Source organism: Streptopelia decaocto (assembly GCF_964273445.1).
Source record: "Streptopelia decaocto genome assembly, chromosome: 1".
NCBI classification, from domain to species: domain Eukaryota; kingdom Metazoa; phylum Chordata; class Aves; order Columbiformes; family Columbidae; genus Streptopelia; species Streptopelia decaocto.
In genome coordinates, this window is record NC_138663.1 from 179,562,850 (window position 1) to 179,582,125 (window position 19,276).

Here is a 19,276-nt window from a genome sequence, read left to right on the forward strand (position 1 = left end):
TTCTGCTCTTTAATTTTCTTCTTTTTTTTGCATAATGAGAGAACTGTTTGATTGTTCTTTGCACATGTTGTTGAAATAAGCAACAATGCACTGAATGAAGCATCTGCAACTTTAAAATTTTCTTTTTTCCCCTGCTAGGGTGTGTTCATATTGCAGGCTTGCTAACCTGCCGCTGCTGTTTTGAAATTAGGATCCAAGCAGGCATACTGGAGAGGAAAGGACACTAACAGATGATACTGCTACTGGCAGACTCTTGAAAGAGATTAATGTTTGTCTCTTGAAATGTTTCTTTCCACCATTTGTGGTTTTAAATTTTACTATTTGCCTTGAGTGGAATGAGTGGAAAAGAAGAGCTTTAATAGTCACACAAAACTTAGGTGAAGAAAGCATCTTCTTGCAGCAGTTGTCCTCTGGAGTTGCTTCATGGTTTGTCATACCATCTAAAGTAGACAATCTAGCCTTCTCAGAGAATGCTGATTGTCTTGAAATCTTATTCCTGGGAGGCTTCCAGACGTGCTCTGGGGGAGGTATGAAGTTGGGGAACAGGAGCTTTAATCATATGAGTAGCTCAGTCTTGTACACAAGCACAGGCTTAATGAACTCTGCTAATTATAATGCCTAAAATGTACCAGTGTAAGGACATGCTCAGTTCTTTCAGTTCTCTACATTGGCTGAATGTAGTTGTGGAATAAATGCAGTATGTTTATGAACTGTGAGTGAATTCATCTTTTTAGTATTATTTTCACTGATCTATAAAACCCTCTATTTAAAAACAAAACAATACATCAACTTGTAAAACAATATTCAGAAAATTAAAAACAAAACTGTTTTTTTTATTTGCTCTAAGAATTCCATCTAATCAGGCTTTTGGAGGTCAGTATTGGATTTTTGAAAGAGTTGGAAGGATTTTGTTCATGCAGTTATCTTCACAATGTGTAATTTTATGTACTCTTAGCTAGTCCTTAAGCAAGTATTAGAGTTGTAATCCGTATGCCTATGGGTAATCATATTGAAATTGTTGAGCTTGTATAAATAATGAGCAGTGTGCTTAGACCTGGGGACAGAATTACTGCTAGCACTGATCTGGAAAGTTAATGAGTACAAATTAATACTTCCACGTGTGTACTGAAACTTGTCAGTTTTGCATTATTGTGCACGTTGCTGCTCTGAATAGCACTGACAGTCATGTTTGTACTCTGTTCCAGCAAACCTGGTTAGGAAGTTTCAGTGCCCTTGCATTAAATGTCTTGACAAAACAGTTCTAAGGAAAATGAAGGTTCTAGTTTGAGGTATTGTTCTTTTCTAGTTCAGCCGTGTTCTCTTCTTCTCCTGGCAGTAATGGTAACAGCAGTAGCTGGAGCAGTCTTGGTTTAGAAGGAGATATGTATGAGGAGAATTTATCCTTTCCAACATCAGACAGGTTGGTTGAGTTGAGAAACATAAACCAGATGGGTTCCTCATAATTAATGCATGAAATCATTATTTGGGAAAATACAGTGCATTTTTTATGCTGTTACATTATTTACACTCGTCTCACTTAATCACAATATTTTTTTTTCATTAATTAATCCATACTGAATGGTTAAATTAATCCATACTGAATGATTAAATTTTGCTGTGCTAAACTGATGAATGTGTTCTGCTTGCAAAATGAAAGATCCCTTTTGTGCATGTTCTTGCTTGCAGTTTTACAAGTCTTTAAGATTTACTTTTTCATGCAAACTAGAGCTTGCTTCCTACAGGATTTCTGTTTTTTCCTTTAGCTTGTGAAAACTTTCAAAATTGCTAGGTAACTGATTTTTGTAGAACACTTAGGCCTTAAAAGCTTTGAATAACCTATAGCTGTTCATACCTGTGACATAAGATGGCTCAATCTTTCCACATATGAAGCAAAAACTAAACTGTCTTCCTTAACTAAAACCAATAAGTTGTCTTGTTTTAAAATGTCTTCATATTATGATCTTTAACACTCTTCCCTAGTTTCTCTCTTCTCCATTGTTTTCCTAAGAGCAAATCCTGTGTAGTTGATGATTATCTGTTCCCAACATGAAATGGTGTGAGAAGCAAAGCTTCTTTTCGTAACCACTTCGTAATTCTTTGATGATCTTCCTGTCCTTTAACCTTCATTAGATTCTTAGGTTTGACTACATTTGTTGTGCATATATTGTATTGTATTACTATTTTTGTTTTATTTTTAAAATACAGTGATGGAACAGAAGATAAAGATGAAGACTCCAAGGATGCTGTAGAAGGTAATGTCAATTCCAGCATGTACTACTCTTCTTGACCTGTGCACTCTGCATGAATTATTTTTGTTAATTCTTTGCTTCTGTAGACTGCACAACAAGGTGACAACACTATTACCTCTTTTCATCATAATGCGTGTCAGTCATGTGTCAGAATACATTCTCAGATTCATACCCTACATACATCTCTTAAGGTAGTGAAATGTGCAGCCTTTGGGAAATGCAAGTCTCTCATGCTCATGCACGTACTTAATAACATAAGGTAGTGAACTCTCATCAGCATGTTGAAAGCATAAATTTATATGCATAGAATAACTTCTTTGTAAAATATTTGATAAGCAGCCATGGCAATGCATCTACATGGCTATGTTTGAAATACTGAAGAAGTTACTCAAATTGGCTGTATTAACCTTGGAAGAGAAGTCATGAGAAATGGAGAAAAGCTTGGATTCAATACATTTGCTATAATCTCTTTCTTCTTACTGAAATATAAAAATAGGGTCTATCCACAGTCTTGTTAGAGCTTTCTGGTTTGTAGATGTCTGCACTGCTTCCACTCCGTTTGAAGTGGCAAAGTTTAACTCAAATGAGAACAGCCTGAATACAGTGTGTATGAGGATGATTTAAAGATGAGCTGATGTTAGAGCAAGTTGTAACGGAGCTTTTCTTTGTGCTGGGTATATTCAGAAGATGAAATAAGCATTTCAAGAAACCTTTGCTACCCACTTATAGAGGATATTCAGCCATGGTGCACATCTTCAAATAGTCTTGATATAAGCAGTAATATGTGTGGTTCTTTCTCTCTCTCTCTCTTTCTCTCTCTCTCTCTTTCTCTCTTTTTCCCTCTCTCGTGGAATAATGTATGGAAATGAACCACATCTCTTTATTTTTAATCACATCTGACTGTAAAGTTCTGAGGAAATGAAACTAAAAAGTTCTAGCATCTCAAACGTTCAAATTACTCAGTTAAAATGATTCTCGATTGTATTTCTTTACACAGTTTTGGTGTCTTCTGGACTGCAACAGACTGCTTTTTTTTTTTTTGGTGAAATTTTTCCAGTTTAATTTCTTTACCATATCATTGTTGCTTTGAAAAGACTCTCTGTTACTTTCATTGTAGGACCATTTAAATAGTATTCTAGGTAGAAAACCTTTGTACTTTTTCTTTTATATTTGGAAGCTCTGTTCATGTCATACTCGAAATGCCTTTTTTTTTTTTTTTTTTCCTAAGCTGGCTACACCTTCTTTACCAAACCTTGTTATTACCAAATGTACATCTAATTTATAAAAATAAAAAAGATATCAAAATTTCCCAGTGATACATTACCACTGTACTTTTCATCCACTAAGTGTCATGATTTTTTAAATAATTGATGCTATCTCCTATAAAGACAATAGATTTTGGGGCTCCTTGGCAAATATTCTCTTATCCACTGGAAGCACACTTATGATAATAGTTCCACTAGTTAATTTTCTGTCTCTTTTTTTCCTTCTGGGAGAATCTATTACATCTTACTTCGCTTTGTCAGTTAGGAATGAATACTTTATGTGCCTCAATTTTTATAAACTTGACTGGAAGAGCAGTGAGATTGAGGTAAACTGCACATGAACATAGGTTTTTATTGCAAATATATTCCTTGTTTCTAGAGAGTTAAGTCCAGTAGTCAGGAAGTAGAGACTGAAGCACAACTTGGAGAGCACTATCATATTCTTAGTTCATTCTGAGAGTGTGACAAAGGATGACTCTGAAAGCTGGGTACAGAAATTCAGAGTGGGAGCAGAAGATGACAATACTGTCGTTTCTCTGTGTTATTTATGCAACTGCTCTTTCAATACTGTGCTAATTTTTTTAATCTGTGCTGTAAAGGACACTATGTTTTGGAAGAACTCTGAGGCAATCTGATCAGTCTGCCTGTGCAGGAAAGAATTCTGAAATACACACTTTAAAAAATGTAGTAGATGAAGGCATAGTGAAAACAGCATTTGGAAACGCAAATGACTGATGGACAGTGTAGGAACCATTGCTGTTCAAACAATATATGAAAGGCTGTGTTAAATTCCTGGTAATTTGGAATATACATTAAAGCTTAGATGTCTTTTAACACCTAGCTGTGTTTGCATACAGTTGTAAATGGGATAAATAGTACTTCCTAATGTGAAAGTACAAAAATGCTTAAGACCAGCATGATTATTTCCTTTCGTATTATCTACATGTACTAAATTGAGGTTTTTAAGATAATATAGTCTAAACAGTGAACTACGGATACTTTTTTGAAACAAATTTGAAGCTATGTATTTAATGATTTTCTTCTCAATACTAGGTATGGAGGAAATACGAAAGATTTTAGTAATAGTGAATATTGATCTGGAACCAAATCTGGTGGACCCCCAGCTCAGAGCAGCACTCCAGTGGCTGGCAGCTTCTGAAACAGAGTTCTCAGAACTTCACTTTCGTGATGCTGCTACGAGGGAATTTGTCTCTGTAAGTACTTGGGTTTGATGGGTGGTGGGGAAGGGGAATTATTTTTTTTTACTTCCATTTGCTGCGATACACCAGCTGCTTTATTTGCCACTCCATAATAATGAAGTATTTGCTGTTGAGGAAAAATGATTATTTGAATCCTGAGAGGTCGAAGTGGAACTGCCTGTTTAGCCTGTGCATGTACTACAAATAAAACAGTATTAATCCAAGCTGCGTTAAATTGTTTCACAAGTTATTTTCCTTGTTTTACTCCAAAGAGGATACAATTATAGCATTTTTGTTTACTGAAAAATTTATCTTTTTAGGCATGTTTTCTTACATATTATTTAATGGTTTATAAATGGAATCGTTCTGAGAACTTGCTTATGCAAAATAATTTCTAACTTCATATTTTGGTATCCTGCTTCAAGGTTTTTTTGTTAGGAAATGCGCATTTGCTTATTGGAAGGAAGTGTAGGTTCTAATTAAATTTTAAATATGTTTTTATTCTGTAAGCAACTGCAACCAAAACTATGAAGAAAGAAGGCTTAGTAAGATTGTTTTATTTTTAGGTGGCTTTATTTTAGTTTTATAGATTGAATTTAATACGTGACCAAAGAGAAAGCGGAATTTTAAAGATTAGTGTTTAGCAATTAGCATCTCTTAGGGAAATTTTGCTATGTGTACTAACCTCAGTATTTCCATCACAAACGTATAACAGAAACTTCTTATTCCTATAAATTATCCTAAAAATTATTCCTTTGTAGCAACATACCAAACTGCACATGATAATCTGGCATTTATTACTTTTGACCTTTTGTTTTTTTCTTCTACCAAGGAATTGTTTTAACATTACCTGGCTACTTGAAAGGCTTATAGCACCTTCCAGTACCTAAAGGGGACCTACAAGGAAGCTGGAGAGAGACATTTTACAAGGACATGTAGTGATAGGACAAGGGTTAATGGCTTTAAACTGAAAGAGGGGAGATTTAGATTAGATATAAGGAAGAAATTATTCACTATGAGGGTGGTGAGGCACTGGAAGAGGCTGCCCAGAGAAGTTGTGGGTGCCCCATCCCTGGAAGTGTTCAAGGTCAGATTGGATGGGGCTTTGAGCAACCTGGTCTAGTAGAAGGTGACCTTGTCCGTGGCAGGGAGGTTGGAATTAGATGGTCTTTAAGGTGCTTTCAAACCCAAACCAATTCTATGATTCTATATAGGCATTGTCTCTAATGATGAGGTCGATATGAATGATAAATTATCAAAGCCTTTTATTTTGTGACCTGGTAACGTGAAAAAGTGTTAACATGATGCCATTGGTATATCTTCCATAATTAAGATCTTGACAAAAACAACGTGCGTGTCAGTGTATTAAGAGAAGAAAAGCTTTCTCTCAGTTCCCAAATTTGGTATTGAACTTTCAGCTTGGTGCTTTCCAAAGCAAAAAATCATCATTTCAGGAGAAAAGGGGAGTGCCCAGAAGTGGAGGTCAGTATGACTAAATAGACCCCCAAACTTCGATGAATGTTTGCACCTATGGTGCTTTGTTGCAGTAGACTTGTGGTAAGAATGTGAAAGGTACCTAGAGGTCAGTCCAGATCATACTTGGGCTGAATTTTCCTAAGAATGGCTTCTCCTTTCCTAGCCCAGGAAAAGAATGCTTGTTTTGTTTTTCTTTTGCCCATGTAACTGTGTGGTATATGTATTCTATCACAAGATAACCCAGAAAACTCGGAAATGTTCTTAGTGCAAACTGAAACATATCCCTTATACTTCTTTTATGGAGGTTGGTATGTTTGATTTAGAATTATTTCAAAAATGCATTTTGTTGTACATGAGTTCTGACACTTAGAGTGTACTTCATGCTTTCATAAACTAGAAGGCAGTTTGTGAATACTTTTCTCCATTTCTGGTTTTATTTGAAGCTGTTGGGTTTAATCCTTTTTCGTATGTTCCTTCCCTCGTATGGTTTCTAAGTGTCTTAACATGAAGAAGAAAACACTTGACTTTTTCTGTTCTCACGTGCCTGGCCCAGCATTTGCTGAAGTTCTTTTGATGTGAATGAGTTTGGTTTAGTGACTACCGTTGTTCTGACCTCGTGAGTCATTTTGTCATCTTTTGAAGATCTGTCCATCTATGTCGTAGTTGTTGGATGTGAACTGCAGTGTTGCAAATACTCGGGTAGAATAGTGGTAGGACCCATGAGTGTTAATAATAAATCTGTGTGTGAGAGACACCTGTATTTTACAGCACAATATATCACGTCAGGCAAAAAACAGATAGTGGCTGCCTCTTTTTAAATATTTCCTTTAGTCTCTCATTCTTCTGCCAGCTCTGACTTAGTAAATTGCGAAGAAGTGATGCTGCTATTGGAGCCAATGCCTGAGGAGGCATAGGAAAGATGTTATTAGCTGGCTGTGCAGCTGAACACCACTCTGGCTACCCTAAGAAGAGAATATACTGAGAAGATCACTCTGGAAAATAGCAGTGTCTATTATGTATGCACTCCTAAGAAATTGTAATGTTTTTCTACTTGACACTTGCGTTGTAGATTGATACTGAGTTGACACCTCAGGATAAAATGTAAAACATGTTAAAATAGTTGATTCACTTAGTTTTATAGATTAATTTGTAGTTTTCTAAGTGCAGTTATCTTAAAATGAACTGCAATCCTGTTTCCCCTCTGGGGCAGGGAAGAATTACCTGTTTTTTTAATTCCATGCCATTTCCCAGTTGGAATGATCTCTGACCGTCAAACTGAGGGTCTGAAATTAGAAATGGTCGTTCTCAGTTCTGTCACTAGTAGAGCCAGACAAGCACCTCCAGAGGGTGCTGCAGCCCAGCAGAAAACTAAACTGACGCCTACACACTGATCTCTTGCCAGTAATGGGATTCTGATCGTCTCAGGTACTTTGGTAAGTTACCTCAGTTACTTGAGGAATGAACCTGGACTTTAGATCACACGGAAAACAGTCATTTTCACTATAAGCAGTTGGTGGTTTCTGGAAGGGAGGAAAGGCTTGTGTTAGCTGTTCACAGCTGGGTAATGATGTGGTGTGGCTGCATAAAAGACAAAAATACTCCTAGCATGTGTCAGGCAAGGTACTACTTGCTGCAGCTGGCTATGTACTCTTACTTAAAGACACATGTTATGCTCAGCAAGGCAGAAGGGAGTTAAATACCTGTGTATAAAACAAAATACCTTTGTTAGAAGCCAGAACAAGAAACCAGTAAAATAGAATAGACAGTTCTTGACTTCTTTGAGAAGCCTGACAGCATGGATATGGAAGTGCCTGCATTAAAAAAACATATATATTCAATTTTTAATCAGACCGTATCTAACTGTTTTAGGATTCCTGGTATCTGTTTTGAGTAAACTCAATATTTCCCTTGTCTGACAGTAAGAAACAGATCAGTCTGATAAAGAAATAGTGGGATTGAACTTTGAACTCTAAATTAAAATGTAAAGATTAATGAAGCCAGGTGCCAGTTCTGTCATCTTAACCATGGTGGTATCTTCTTTGGACAGAAATGTAACACTGTATTTGCTGAAGTAGGTCTTTGGACATTAGCCAGGCTTTCTTCTGACATAAGAAAAATGACAGTTCTTTTATAAACCAACAAACACCATTTACAGAATTACTTGTTGTAGACTGTAAAACTCTTGCTTCCTGTGCTCTGTTTTAAAATTTACAGAAATACCTACAGAATTCAGGCACTTTTTGTGTAGAAAAGATGTAATTTTTTTTCACCGAAAAAATTGTTGATGTTCAAGATATGTTGTACTCAACATCAGAGAGGATCTTTTTGCTTGTCCAAGTGAACTGTTCACTCAAGAAGTTAATTGTTTTATACGTCTTTTTATGCCCACATTCTTTCTGTCAGTTCGTCACCTGCCTTGTTGGCAGTTGGAACATCACCTAGGTGAAGAAGCAGAGAGAGGTTGTATTCCTTTTCATTTTTTAATAGAATTTCATATTGCAGTCTGACAGGCTGCATAGAAGAAACATTATGAATTTTTAATTTGGTAGCTGTGGAAGATATTTCCCTGAACACTGTTTATGACTTTTTTTTTTTAACTTAATGTATAGAATGTCATGGTAGGGAGTATAAAAGGCAATAAAATTCTACAGTTCCAAAGAATAAGTAGTGTGTCTAAATTGTGTTTTTTAAATGCAGCATGATGGCTGTCCAGAAAGCTGCAGAGAGTAAAGTTAGTTTTTGTGGGTGTCGGGTGTTTGTTTTTTTTTTTTTTTTGTTTAACCTAAAATATTCTTTTACTCCTGGGCAAATGGGCAGATTCATCCTTCTCTTATGGTAGGCTTTCTTCAATATATAGCTGAGCTTGACAAGCAAAAGAAGATTTTTTTGCTTGGACCCCGGTCAAAAAATTTTCAGCTACGCTGATCCCTGCTTCCAAGTGGTAGTTTAACATAACCCTCACCTTTTCCTCTTCACCAAGATGTTATAATTTCCCAACTCTGAAGACACTGTTTTCATTGAGGGTAGCCTGTGTGCCACCCAAACCACACTATATGTTGTAAAAGGAAAATCCACATCCTTTTATTAAGACAGAGTTTTGTCTTTTTATATGTGAATTATTGGCATGGGAGGGGTGGCAAATGTCTTAATGTTGTGTTCAGAATTTCCTGTTTTCTGCAGTCTTGATGAACCACAGCCTTCATACCTGTGGCACCACATCATTTGAAAATGTTGCTCCCTCTAGAAGAAAATTTTGTGAAAACTGCCCTAAAGAAAAGTGCCTGATTCTCGCGGAAGTTTTTGTTTTTATAGATGTGGGCATAAGGATTAACTCATTACAACTGATCTCTTGTGAGCTAATGTTTCAAGAATAACTTCTGTAACTGTTAATCAGGATGTGCTGGTCAAAATATTTTGTTTTGTGTTTCCCTGTCTCCCCTTTAGCTTTCCAGAAGACTGCGAGAAAGAGATTGGAAAGTTGGAGATCTCTTGCAAGCAGTGCTGAAATATTGTGAAATGACAGAGAAGGTGTCTGATGGAGAGCAAGCTCTAAATATGTCTTTGGTTGGCTGGCTCCTGGAAAACGTCTGAAAAATCCAAAGATGTAACCCTCTTCACTTCATTCCTCTTTTGAAAGGAGATAGAAAGAACACAGATATGTAAAGCAAAATTCAACTAATGAATGTTCAAGTAATTGTCAGCGTTAAAAGACTTCGAGGTGAAAGTCAAAATAGCTGTTCTGTGCTTTGTGGTACCGTGCACTTACAGTCCATAATCGATATTGTCCACTCACGTGTAATTGTATTTACTGCTGTGTTCAGACCGTTGAAATATTTATGAAAAATCCCTTGTCTATGATAGGAGTTCAGAGGAGACAGTCCCAGGCGTGATATTCAGGATCCCCACTGGGCCAGGATAACTCATTTTCTCGCTTGTGTGTGTGCTGTATTCACAGTGGGACTTAGAGCACTGACGTTCTGCAAAAATCTGTTCTGGAATACCTTGCTGCAGACAATGAGAAATAGTACTGATATTGGCCAGGTATTATGTGCCCAAGGGTGCCATTGCCAGGAGAAAATTGTGACCTGCCCAAGTAGCCCCTTCATACACTCTGCTTCAAAGCCACCTATATTGAGCTTAAATTTATGTGAAGATGTGAGAATCTGCTCTGAAACTGTTGAGGTGCAAATACATGTTCTCTTTGTTGACTTCCATAGAGCTGGTAGGAGGGCAGAGTGGGTAGCTGAGCATAATTTGACAAATACTTCTTCAGCCAGGTTTCTTGAAGCTTGCCAGTCACGTTTAAAGTGCTAAATTTCTTACTGAAGCTGTTTGTATGCGACTACTTCTAAGACATTAATTCTGTGTCAGAATTTGTGTGTTAGTCTCTCACATAGATGTGTTAAAAGTAGCAGATAGAAGCTTCTTCCTCTGAAGATTTTGGCCATCTTTTTGACTAGTCTAATTCTTTATTTCTTAGCCTCCATATATGAATTTTCTTTTCAGTAATAAAGAGAATTTTGTTACTCAGTGAACACTTAAGCATTTAGCAAAGGAAGCTAATTAAACCATAAAGGGGAAATTTCTTGCAAATTGATTTTTCATTTTTCTTAACTACCTTCACTGAATTTTTTTTAGAGACACTTTTAATCAAGTCTTTTTAGCAGTCTAATCAGCTTTCTTACCACTGTTGCTGACTTGCCTTCTGTCTGAAGGGAAATCTGCACCTTTACGTAGCCTGTGGTTTGAAAATGCTTTTTGAGTTTTGTTTGTTTTTATACATCCTTTGAGAGAAAAAGGCACATGCTGGTAATTACAAGGTCGCCACCTCAAAACCTGTATCACTTGCAAGAGAACATGGAGTCTTACTTATTTTGTCAGAATAAAAGAATCTTAAGAGCTTTTTTGTAGAAGAACGAACTGTTGATATAGTATACAAACAAGGAGAAAGTCTCTAAATCTGTTCTTGAATTTTAATGGCATATGTACAATTCTGATTTCTCTTACCTCAGAAATTACTAAGAGGTGTCACACTCTCCTTACAACATTGTTGTGTTTCAGGAAGGCATTCCACTGGTCTTTTTAGAGACCTGCTTTGTTTTAGTCCTCATTTGTCATCTGGATTTCTGCCTTGGATCTCACAAAGTTCCCCTTTCTCACAGAGTAAAAAACTTTAAACGTTTTTATATATGCACGTATGTGTTCACACATGTGCAAACACATAGATGTGTGTGTATCTCTATGTGTGTGAGATCTCACTAGTATGAACTTCCAGTTTATACAACTGACTTAAAATTCTGTTATGCTCATAGTTTATTACCTTGGATTGAAAGATCTGTGTATGCCATGTGACAAAAAGACCAAAAACCATTACATGGTCTGTTATCTTATTACAGCTAATACAATGTCCAGCCTCAGGAACTGTTTTTCTCTAGAGCCCAAAGCAGAGGAGCAAAGTTATCTTAATTCCTCTGTGTCAAAGATGCAACTAGTAACAGATTTTTGAAGAGTTGTACAAAAGTTGTCTGGATTTGTTGCCCCCGACCCCCTATACCTTTCTTCATTTTTTTTAAGATTGACTTTCAGTGTTGTTTCAGACAAAAAGTTGAAACCATTCTCTGGCTGTAATATCTTCCCTTTAACCCAGGAAGAATGTACTTATTTACCTATAAAATTGAGATGTCAAGAAAATAAAATACTAACAACAGTTCCTCAGGACGAAGTTTTGCTCTGGGTTTTGAACCCTTGCATTTTCACCAAGTGGAATTTCAGGACACAAGGATACACTAGTACTAAACCAAATTGAGCAGGATATTGAAAGCCTTGTAAATATACAAAGCTGTACATGTGGGGAAAAAAAAAAAAAACACAACAACCAAACCAACAACAAAAAAAAACACAAAACCAAAATAACCAACAAACCACCACCACAGGAACAGCCAGGTTTTAAGTGATTTATTCCTTATGTTGGATTTTATAAAGTTGCTGAAGTAGGTTTCCTTTTTAATTACTTCCCTGGAGAAACACGGTAAATTGTGCGATTCCCCAAGCTTACAACTGTTCAAAAAGTTAAGTAGACAACAGTTGCACTAAAAAAGATTTTTATAAATGGAATTTTGTTTTCAGGCTGGATCCAAATACATTATGTAATTATTGATTGGTGTTATATTAAGGGATAAGTCGATTTATTAGCCTTTAAGGAAAGCAGCATAGCTTCCAAATTTGCATGAGAAAAGTATGTTATAAAATACTTCATTTTTACTTAACAACAAAATTTCTAGACCATTTAAAAAAATGTTTTGGATAGCTTTTTTCCTTGAGTATCAAAATTGGGAAAGCATTAAATTAGCCTGGCAACATTATTATAATCTAATAATTTTATTAATCTTTGGGAAACATTACTCTGGCTATATGTAACTGGTGCTGTCTACCATATCATTGAGAAAGCTGTTCTTTGCTAATGTGAGTCTTAAATTGTACTGTTACTGAGTTTATTTAAAACTCCTGATTACAAATACAGAAGTGTAAATGAAAACTAAAAATATGAAGGGCTGCATTTTGGTCCATTCAAATCAGGCAAGTCTGCTTTATAAATACATGTAATAAGGTAGAGATTGTTTTATCCTACTGTGTGGTTTTTTTCCCTATATGGAAACCCTGACTTGGTAATTGAATTTTTAAGTTGATGAAAACATAACATGTTGTTATTGTTCCAGAAGACACCCTGTCTCAAACACTTCATACGTACCTTCGGTGTTCTGAAAAATGAAAGTGTTCAGATGTTTTGTAAGATTTTGTCAGAAAAAAAGCAGTTTGAAGATAGTCCCTCTATAAATTAACAATTAAAAGTTTCCATATTTAAAACAAGTTTAAACATTCAGAAGAAGATGCATAAATAATACAGAAGTATGCAAAAAGCCTTAAAATAACCAAACAAAACTCAAACCCATATGCTAAAATTAAAAAGGATTTTCTGTCTCAAAATGAGGATGTGAAAAAGCAGCTAAGATGATGTACTTCAATGCAATTTGTGTGGTATCTTTGTTCGTGAGTTTTAAAAGATTGTGTAAGCTTTTTTTAAAAACAACAACGAAACACAAACAAACCCCAAAAACCCAGCAACCCACATTCCGAGACTAATGAGGTCTCTCAAAAATGGTATCAAATTTAAAATGTTACATTTTCTAACGTAACGTTGTCCGGGACCTTTTCTATGAAGAGCCGCATGTTGTTGGAGATGGGAACACAGTCAGTAGTAAACACCTGGTTTTACACAGTTGACTTGCAAAGATATAGACAAGATTCAGGAATTATTTTAGTGTAAGAATTTTGGCTTTTCAGCAAGAGCCGCTACTGTCAAGCATTTACTGTACTTGAGCTCTGAAGAGGCAAGTACAAAGCCCAGCCACTGTAGTCACTTTATTTCGTACCATCTTTGTACATTCCTGTTGTATAGCTGGAGTTGTAGTTTTAGAGGGCCTTTGTTCTATTGTAATGTCTGGATAGTATTTAATACTAAAATTTATTATAATTTGCTGGAACTGCTGCTTATTTGTGCAGTGTTACAGTAATTCACAACCCAGTTAGTGATGCGATTGTATACCAAAAACAGTTTGAATAACTATAAATCTTTATGTAACTGTACTCAATGAATATGAAGGTCTTGTACTGTATAATGGTGACAAGTTTTGCCATTTTAGTAATTTAACTATTCAGTTTTCAGATTATGAACTCCAGGTTGCACTAAATTTGTCCTTGTTTTAGCAGTGGCTTAAAATAAAACACATTTCACTGGCTTTGAGAGCGCTGTCATTTCTTGTAAATTCATGGAATATTGTTTTTCTTTTCAGCTAACACAGCTAAGATTGGTCTTGATCAGTAGTTGTGTGAAGGCGCTTGAAGAATGGTAAATAGTGCATCAGTAGGTGGCATACTTCTTACAGAATTAAATTGGCGTCCAGGAGGAATGTGAGAACACTGTTTTACCGTCTTTGGGTTGAAAGGTAAACCCGTAGCTCCAGTTCCGTGAAGTAAACTCATGTGGATTCTGTGAGGAGAGACCTGGCAATAAATCCCCTCTAATATCTCAACACAAGTAGGATGCAATAACCGGTTTACCTCAGTGTCATCTTGCACGGGAGCCGGGTTAGGGAGGCTGGCTTAATGTTTTTGTGTGAACTGAGGTTGGTCTTTGTCACATTGTACAGTATTTGGGGAATCAGCAGCTTTAAGAGTCTTCTGGATAAATACAAGAATACACTGCTAATGAAAATGTTGTATTAAACACGGAGTTTTATAGGATCATTCAAAACGTTTTGGTATTTTGTTAAAACTACTGAACAGCCTATGCTCAGCTACCCAAAGTAGAGATGCTGAGCTGAGATGTGCACAGGTAGCGTTTCTAAGATTTAAAAGTACTGATGTTGCATATAGCTCAATTTTTTTTTTTTGATGTATGTGTTGTGAATCTATTAATCTCAGCAGGGTTTCATTTCAAGAATTAGGAGGGTTTTGCTGAGGTTACTTTTAAAATAATAGGCATGTGCAAGTCTCCTTGATGCTTTATTTTTGCAATGGTTGTTTAAAGGAGGTTTCCACAGTATTTATGAGATTACTTACAAAAGGAGCATTCTTTTGTTTCATTATCATATCTATTTTAAAGATTTTTTGGTGGTTGGTTTTTTTTTTAGGGTGGGGGGAATAATGCCTCCAGTTCAGTCATGTAGAAAATATATGTTAACTGAAGCAAGTAAACATTTAACTTATTCTTAAAATATGTTACAGCCCCAAAAAGACCAGTCGTGAGTTTGGGAACAAAAAAAGAGATTTTTGTGAAGAGAAAGAGGAGGATATTCATGTGGAGGACTAGTCTGAGCTTCTTTCTTCCTGCCTGGACTTTATTTTTCTTTCAGCAGTCTGGTTCTGGCTGGCTTTATTCAACCACAGAACAGTATCCATGCACTTTGTTTAACCTCGGTGTATGAAATTGAGAGTTAAGTCTCCAGCTATTCCGTACTCTTCACCCAACATGTGCTACTCCATCTCCTGCTGCCGTTGCTCAGACCTTCCCCTCTCTCCGGAGCCTGAGCTTCTGGTGTGACTGAATTCCATGCTGGTTACTGCTCCGAGCCTCTGGTTGGAAGGTGGCTTTGGAAAGTGAGTCATGCCAAGGCTGGAGAAACGTACCCAGAGTACTGGTTATTGAGCGCCATATTAACCAAATGCTGTCTCTTCCCCTGCTGTTAAGGCAGACCACAAAGCGTGTGACTGCTTGGGGCAAGGGAACTAACCATGACAAGCATGAGAGAATGTCTGTGGTCAAGGTGCTGGCTACCTAGTCCCTGACTACGCAACACCATTCCATAGGAATTACAAAGACTGAAATTGGGGCCTCTACATAGTCAAAATATACATTCTGTCTTGCCTTCGTTCCTCCGAAGGTTGCTGCTGCTTCTAGGACGATGAAGGAGCTTTGTTTTTTGTATGTGTATGGTTTGGTTGGGTTTTTTTAGCTGTTTCTTTTAATTAAGAATGGGCAAAAGGGAACACTTGTACAGGTCACTTCATTTGATTTCCTGAAGTTGCAATGCTTCAGCCAGGAATAAGGTGGATATCGAGAGAAGAAATGGTGTGATAATGTGGTGCTTTTTTTTCTGCCATCTGCCCCTGTAGCCTTCTTACTGCTAATCTCTTATTTTGTATGGTCTCCACCTTGTATAACTTCCAAGTCTCCTCCTACACTTTCCTTGTGGCTGTTGCTGGTTTGTACTTTTCTCTGACCCTTGTCCAGTCTTGTAGTATGGCTGTCGTCTTCTGCTTCGTTCTTGACCTTACTCTGTTGTCCTGATGTGACTTCTGGCCTTCTCATTCTTGGCGGGTGGAAGTGGTTAGAAACCAGCAAAGGGAGTCTTCTTAGCCGGGAGGCTATGGAATAAGGCTTGCCTACCAGAAATCATCAAGCAGTGAAGAAGAGCTAAACTTGCTTTTGGCTGAGTTTTTCACTCCTGTAGGAAAGTAATCTGTGGTTGCTTTGGTTTGGAACCCAGCTCATTGCTTGCAAAACCCTTAGATTTTATGCTGATCTGAAAGTAACTTTTAAGCTGATACTGAAGTATAATGTAAATCTAGCATGCTATGTTATTCATGTGGATGTCCAGTTCCGGGCTTCTCAGTTTAAGGAGGACAAAGAATCACTGAGAGAGTCCAGCAGAGAGCTACAAAGATGATGACGGGTCTGGAGCATCTTTCTTATGAGGAAAGGCTGAGAGAGCTGGGTCTGTTCAGCCTGGAGAAGAGAAGCTGGAAAGGGGATCTTGTTTATGCTTCTATAATAAATATCTCAAGGGTGGGTGTTGAGAGGATGGGACCAAACTCTCTTCAGTGGTGCCCAACCACAGGATGAGGGGCAACAGACACAGACTGAAGCAGAGGAGGTTCCATCTAAACATGAGGAAAAACAACTTTAGTTTGAGGGTGCCAGAGCACTGGCACAGGCTGCCCAGAGAGGCTGTGGTGTCTTCTCTGGAGACATGAAAAACCCACCTGGACACATTCCTGTGTGATCTGCTCTGGTGAACCTGCTTTAACAGGTGGGTTGGTCTAGGTGATCTCCAGAGGTCCCTTCCAACCCCAGCCATTCTGTGATTCTGTGATGTGGATGTTTGTCCAGTGTGCTGTGTAACAGTGGCTTCCAGACACAGACAGGGCAAAACTCATTCCTTCTGAAAGCTGGCAAAATCCTCGTGTCTCACCCCCACTTACATCAGGTCTCAGTTTAGATAGGTATAACCTTTAATAACAAACAGTCAGTGTCTCTGTTTCTGAGAATAATGTGTTTTGTAATTATTGCCCCGTAATATTGTGCTCTGAGCAGGTGTTGCAGCTAGATTGATTAACCACACAAAATCAGACATATTATTCTTGCTGCTACAAAAATGCTAACGCAGTACAGACAGAAATACAACAAAGAACCGTCTCCTCATGCTGGAAGTAGTAGATTTAGAGGAGATGGATAATGTTTCTCTAGGAACCTAAAATATGACTCTATGGAAAGCAAACTCTGAAAGAAACTCATCAGAATATAGCTGTTCTGAGAAATTAAGAGAAATGGCAATACTCAGGTGTCCTATTGAACAGAACTCTTTACAGTATGTCAAGCAGCATTTATCAGAGAGGAGTTAGAGTTTGCAGCTAAATCTATTGGGGCTAAAAGGCACTGGGCATAGCAGAGGTTCCCAGGCAACAGTTGCAGGACCGTGAGATGTTTTCGCTAGTATTTCTGCAGAAACACATCATGCGCATTTTTCATCCTGTTAGTTTAGGAGGTTTGGGATTTGGCTTATGTCCTAATTTGACGCTGTAAACTGCAATGTGAAGATCGTATCTTCAGGGTGGTCAGAGTCAGGAAAGGGTTAAGCCTGGAACATCTTAACAAGTCCAGTACGCGCTGGCATCTTCAACAAAACCTCTTTTCCTGTGACTGCCTGAGAAAATAAGGAGGTGGGTGTTGGAAATTCCCCAAGGAGTCTGAAGGGCCCTCATCAGTATGATCAAAGTGCTTTCAGGATGCTCCTGGAGACATGGTTTCAGAGAAGGAGTAATGGTAATTTCTGTTTAAAATTATCTTGTGATATTTTTTTCTTCTCCTTAAAGCGTTGGAATGCCACTGCTTATGGCATATGCCCAGGTGTTAGTTTGTGTGTTTAAAATTTGACTTATTTTGTTCTTCTCTGCGTATTAGCTTGCCACAACTGTTAAGAGAAAACTTAAGTATGTAAAGAAGTCATCCTGGCTGCAGTAATCCAAATTATACTGGATGAGTGGTTTACACTAATTAGGGAAATAACCATTAATCTAAATACATGTCAGCAATGAGAAGGTTGTTTGTTAGCATTGTTCATTTTAAATTTTCTTTCTTAAAATGTGAACTTATTTTTGATAATTAGACTGCGAGTGCACTAAAGCTAAAGCTAAAGCTCAATTAACAAGGAGAAAAAGAAAGAGAATGAACTGTGGTTATAACACAGTCCTGACCCTGCAGCTCACTTAATTTGAACATAAATTAATTTCCTACCACCTGTCATCTGTTTGCAAGTCCAATGTTCAAACATGTCATAAATCCAACATTTGCATTTATATTTGTGGTTTCTAGAGTCTGGGGACGTTGAGAAAAGTAAAGGTTGCAAGGATTTTCTTCTTGGTTTTGGTGTCCCGGCTGGGTGGGACTTTTTCTCCAGTCCACCTTCCCAGTCTAACAGCTTCTAGCAGGGCTTGTGGATTGCTCAGACCTCACACGGTACCCTGGGGCCCTGTCCCCTGGAATTATTTGCCTTTTGCTTCTTGGCTTCAGTGCTGCTCTCTGCTGCTCCCAAAGGGTCTCCCAGCCTCTGGTCCTATACTCCAGACACTTCTCCAGCTCTGGAGATGGTGTGATACTCTCAAGGCAAAATCTCCTTTGGGAAGAGTCAGTCTGGACAGGAGCGCAGCAGCCAGGAGAAGACAGACAGACAGCTCTCCGCTGTTCAGCCTCTCCCTTTCTATTAAAATGTGCACAGTGAACTGCAACCGAACGAAACTCAGTCACATGGCTGATAAAAATCAGTCCGTCTCACTCTGTCAAGAGGCAAGACACGTAGACTTGAAGGGCTTTATTGCCTGTGGACTTGAGTTTGATACCTGCCTCTGCTGGCACCTTGCTTTGATCTGAGACAAACTGTATGTCCCAAGCTGTATCTGAGGCCTTTGTATGTCCCCCTGTGTAAAGTGGAACAACGACCCTGGGCTCTCCTCAAGAGTTTTGGACTTTCAAAGTGTGGAACACTCCCTGTATTTGCCAAAACCCACAATAGTTGGAATTTTTCTTATGCTCCCAAATGTAATCAAACATTTTACAATTTGAAAATCGTATGCAAATCCAGAAATCATTCAGAGACTGTCCCAAACTGGTTGCATGTAGAAAAGCACTTGTAATTTGGAAGGTGATCACGTTGTAAGGCAAGTACGTGACTGTTTTGGAAACATCGCTGTTGTGAGTCGTAAGGATGAAATGTCTCTCTCCCTGTTCTAGATGATGACTTACCTGCAAGGT

General features: G+C 37.7%; 1 protein-coding gene across 3 annotated transcripts in view; it reads left to right on the forward strand.

The window, feature by feature from the left end:
- AKAP11 (A-kinase anchoring protein 11) overlaps nt 1-13,985 on the forward strand; it is a 42,136-nt gene extending 28,151 nt beyond the window's left edge. The window contains exons 9-12 of one of the 3 annotated variants that reach the window (XM_082075971.1): nt 1,307-1,420; nt 2,206-2,252; nt 4,568-4,728; nt 9,634-13,985. In XM_082075971.1, the coding sequence (XP_081932097.1) occupies nt 1,307-1,420; nt 2,206-2,252; nt 4,568-4,728; nt 9,634-9,780 (469 nt within the window). In that variant the 3' untranslated portion in view covers nt 9,781-13,985. The remainder of the gene's footprint in view (nt 1-1,306; nt 1,421-2,205; nt 2,253-4,567; nt 4,729-9,633) is intronic. The other 2 variants (XM_082075972.1, XM_082075973.1) reach the window with 2 other exon arrangements.
- Nucleotides 13,986-19,276: the final 5,291 nt, after the last annotated feature.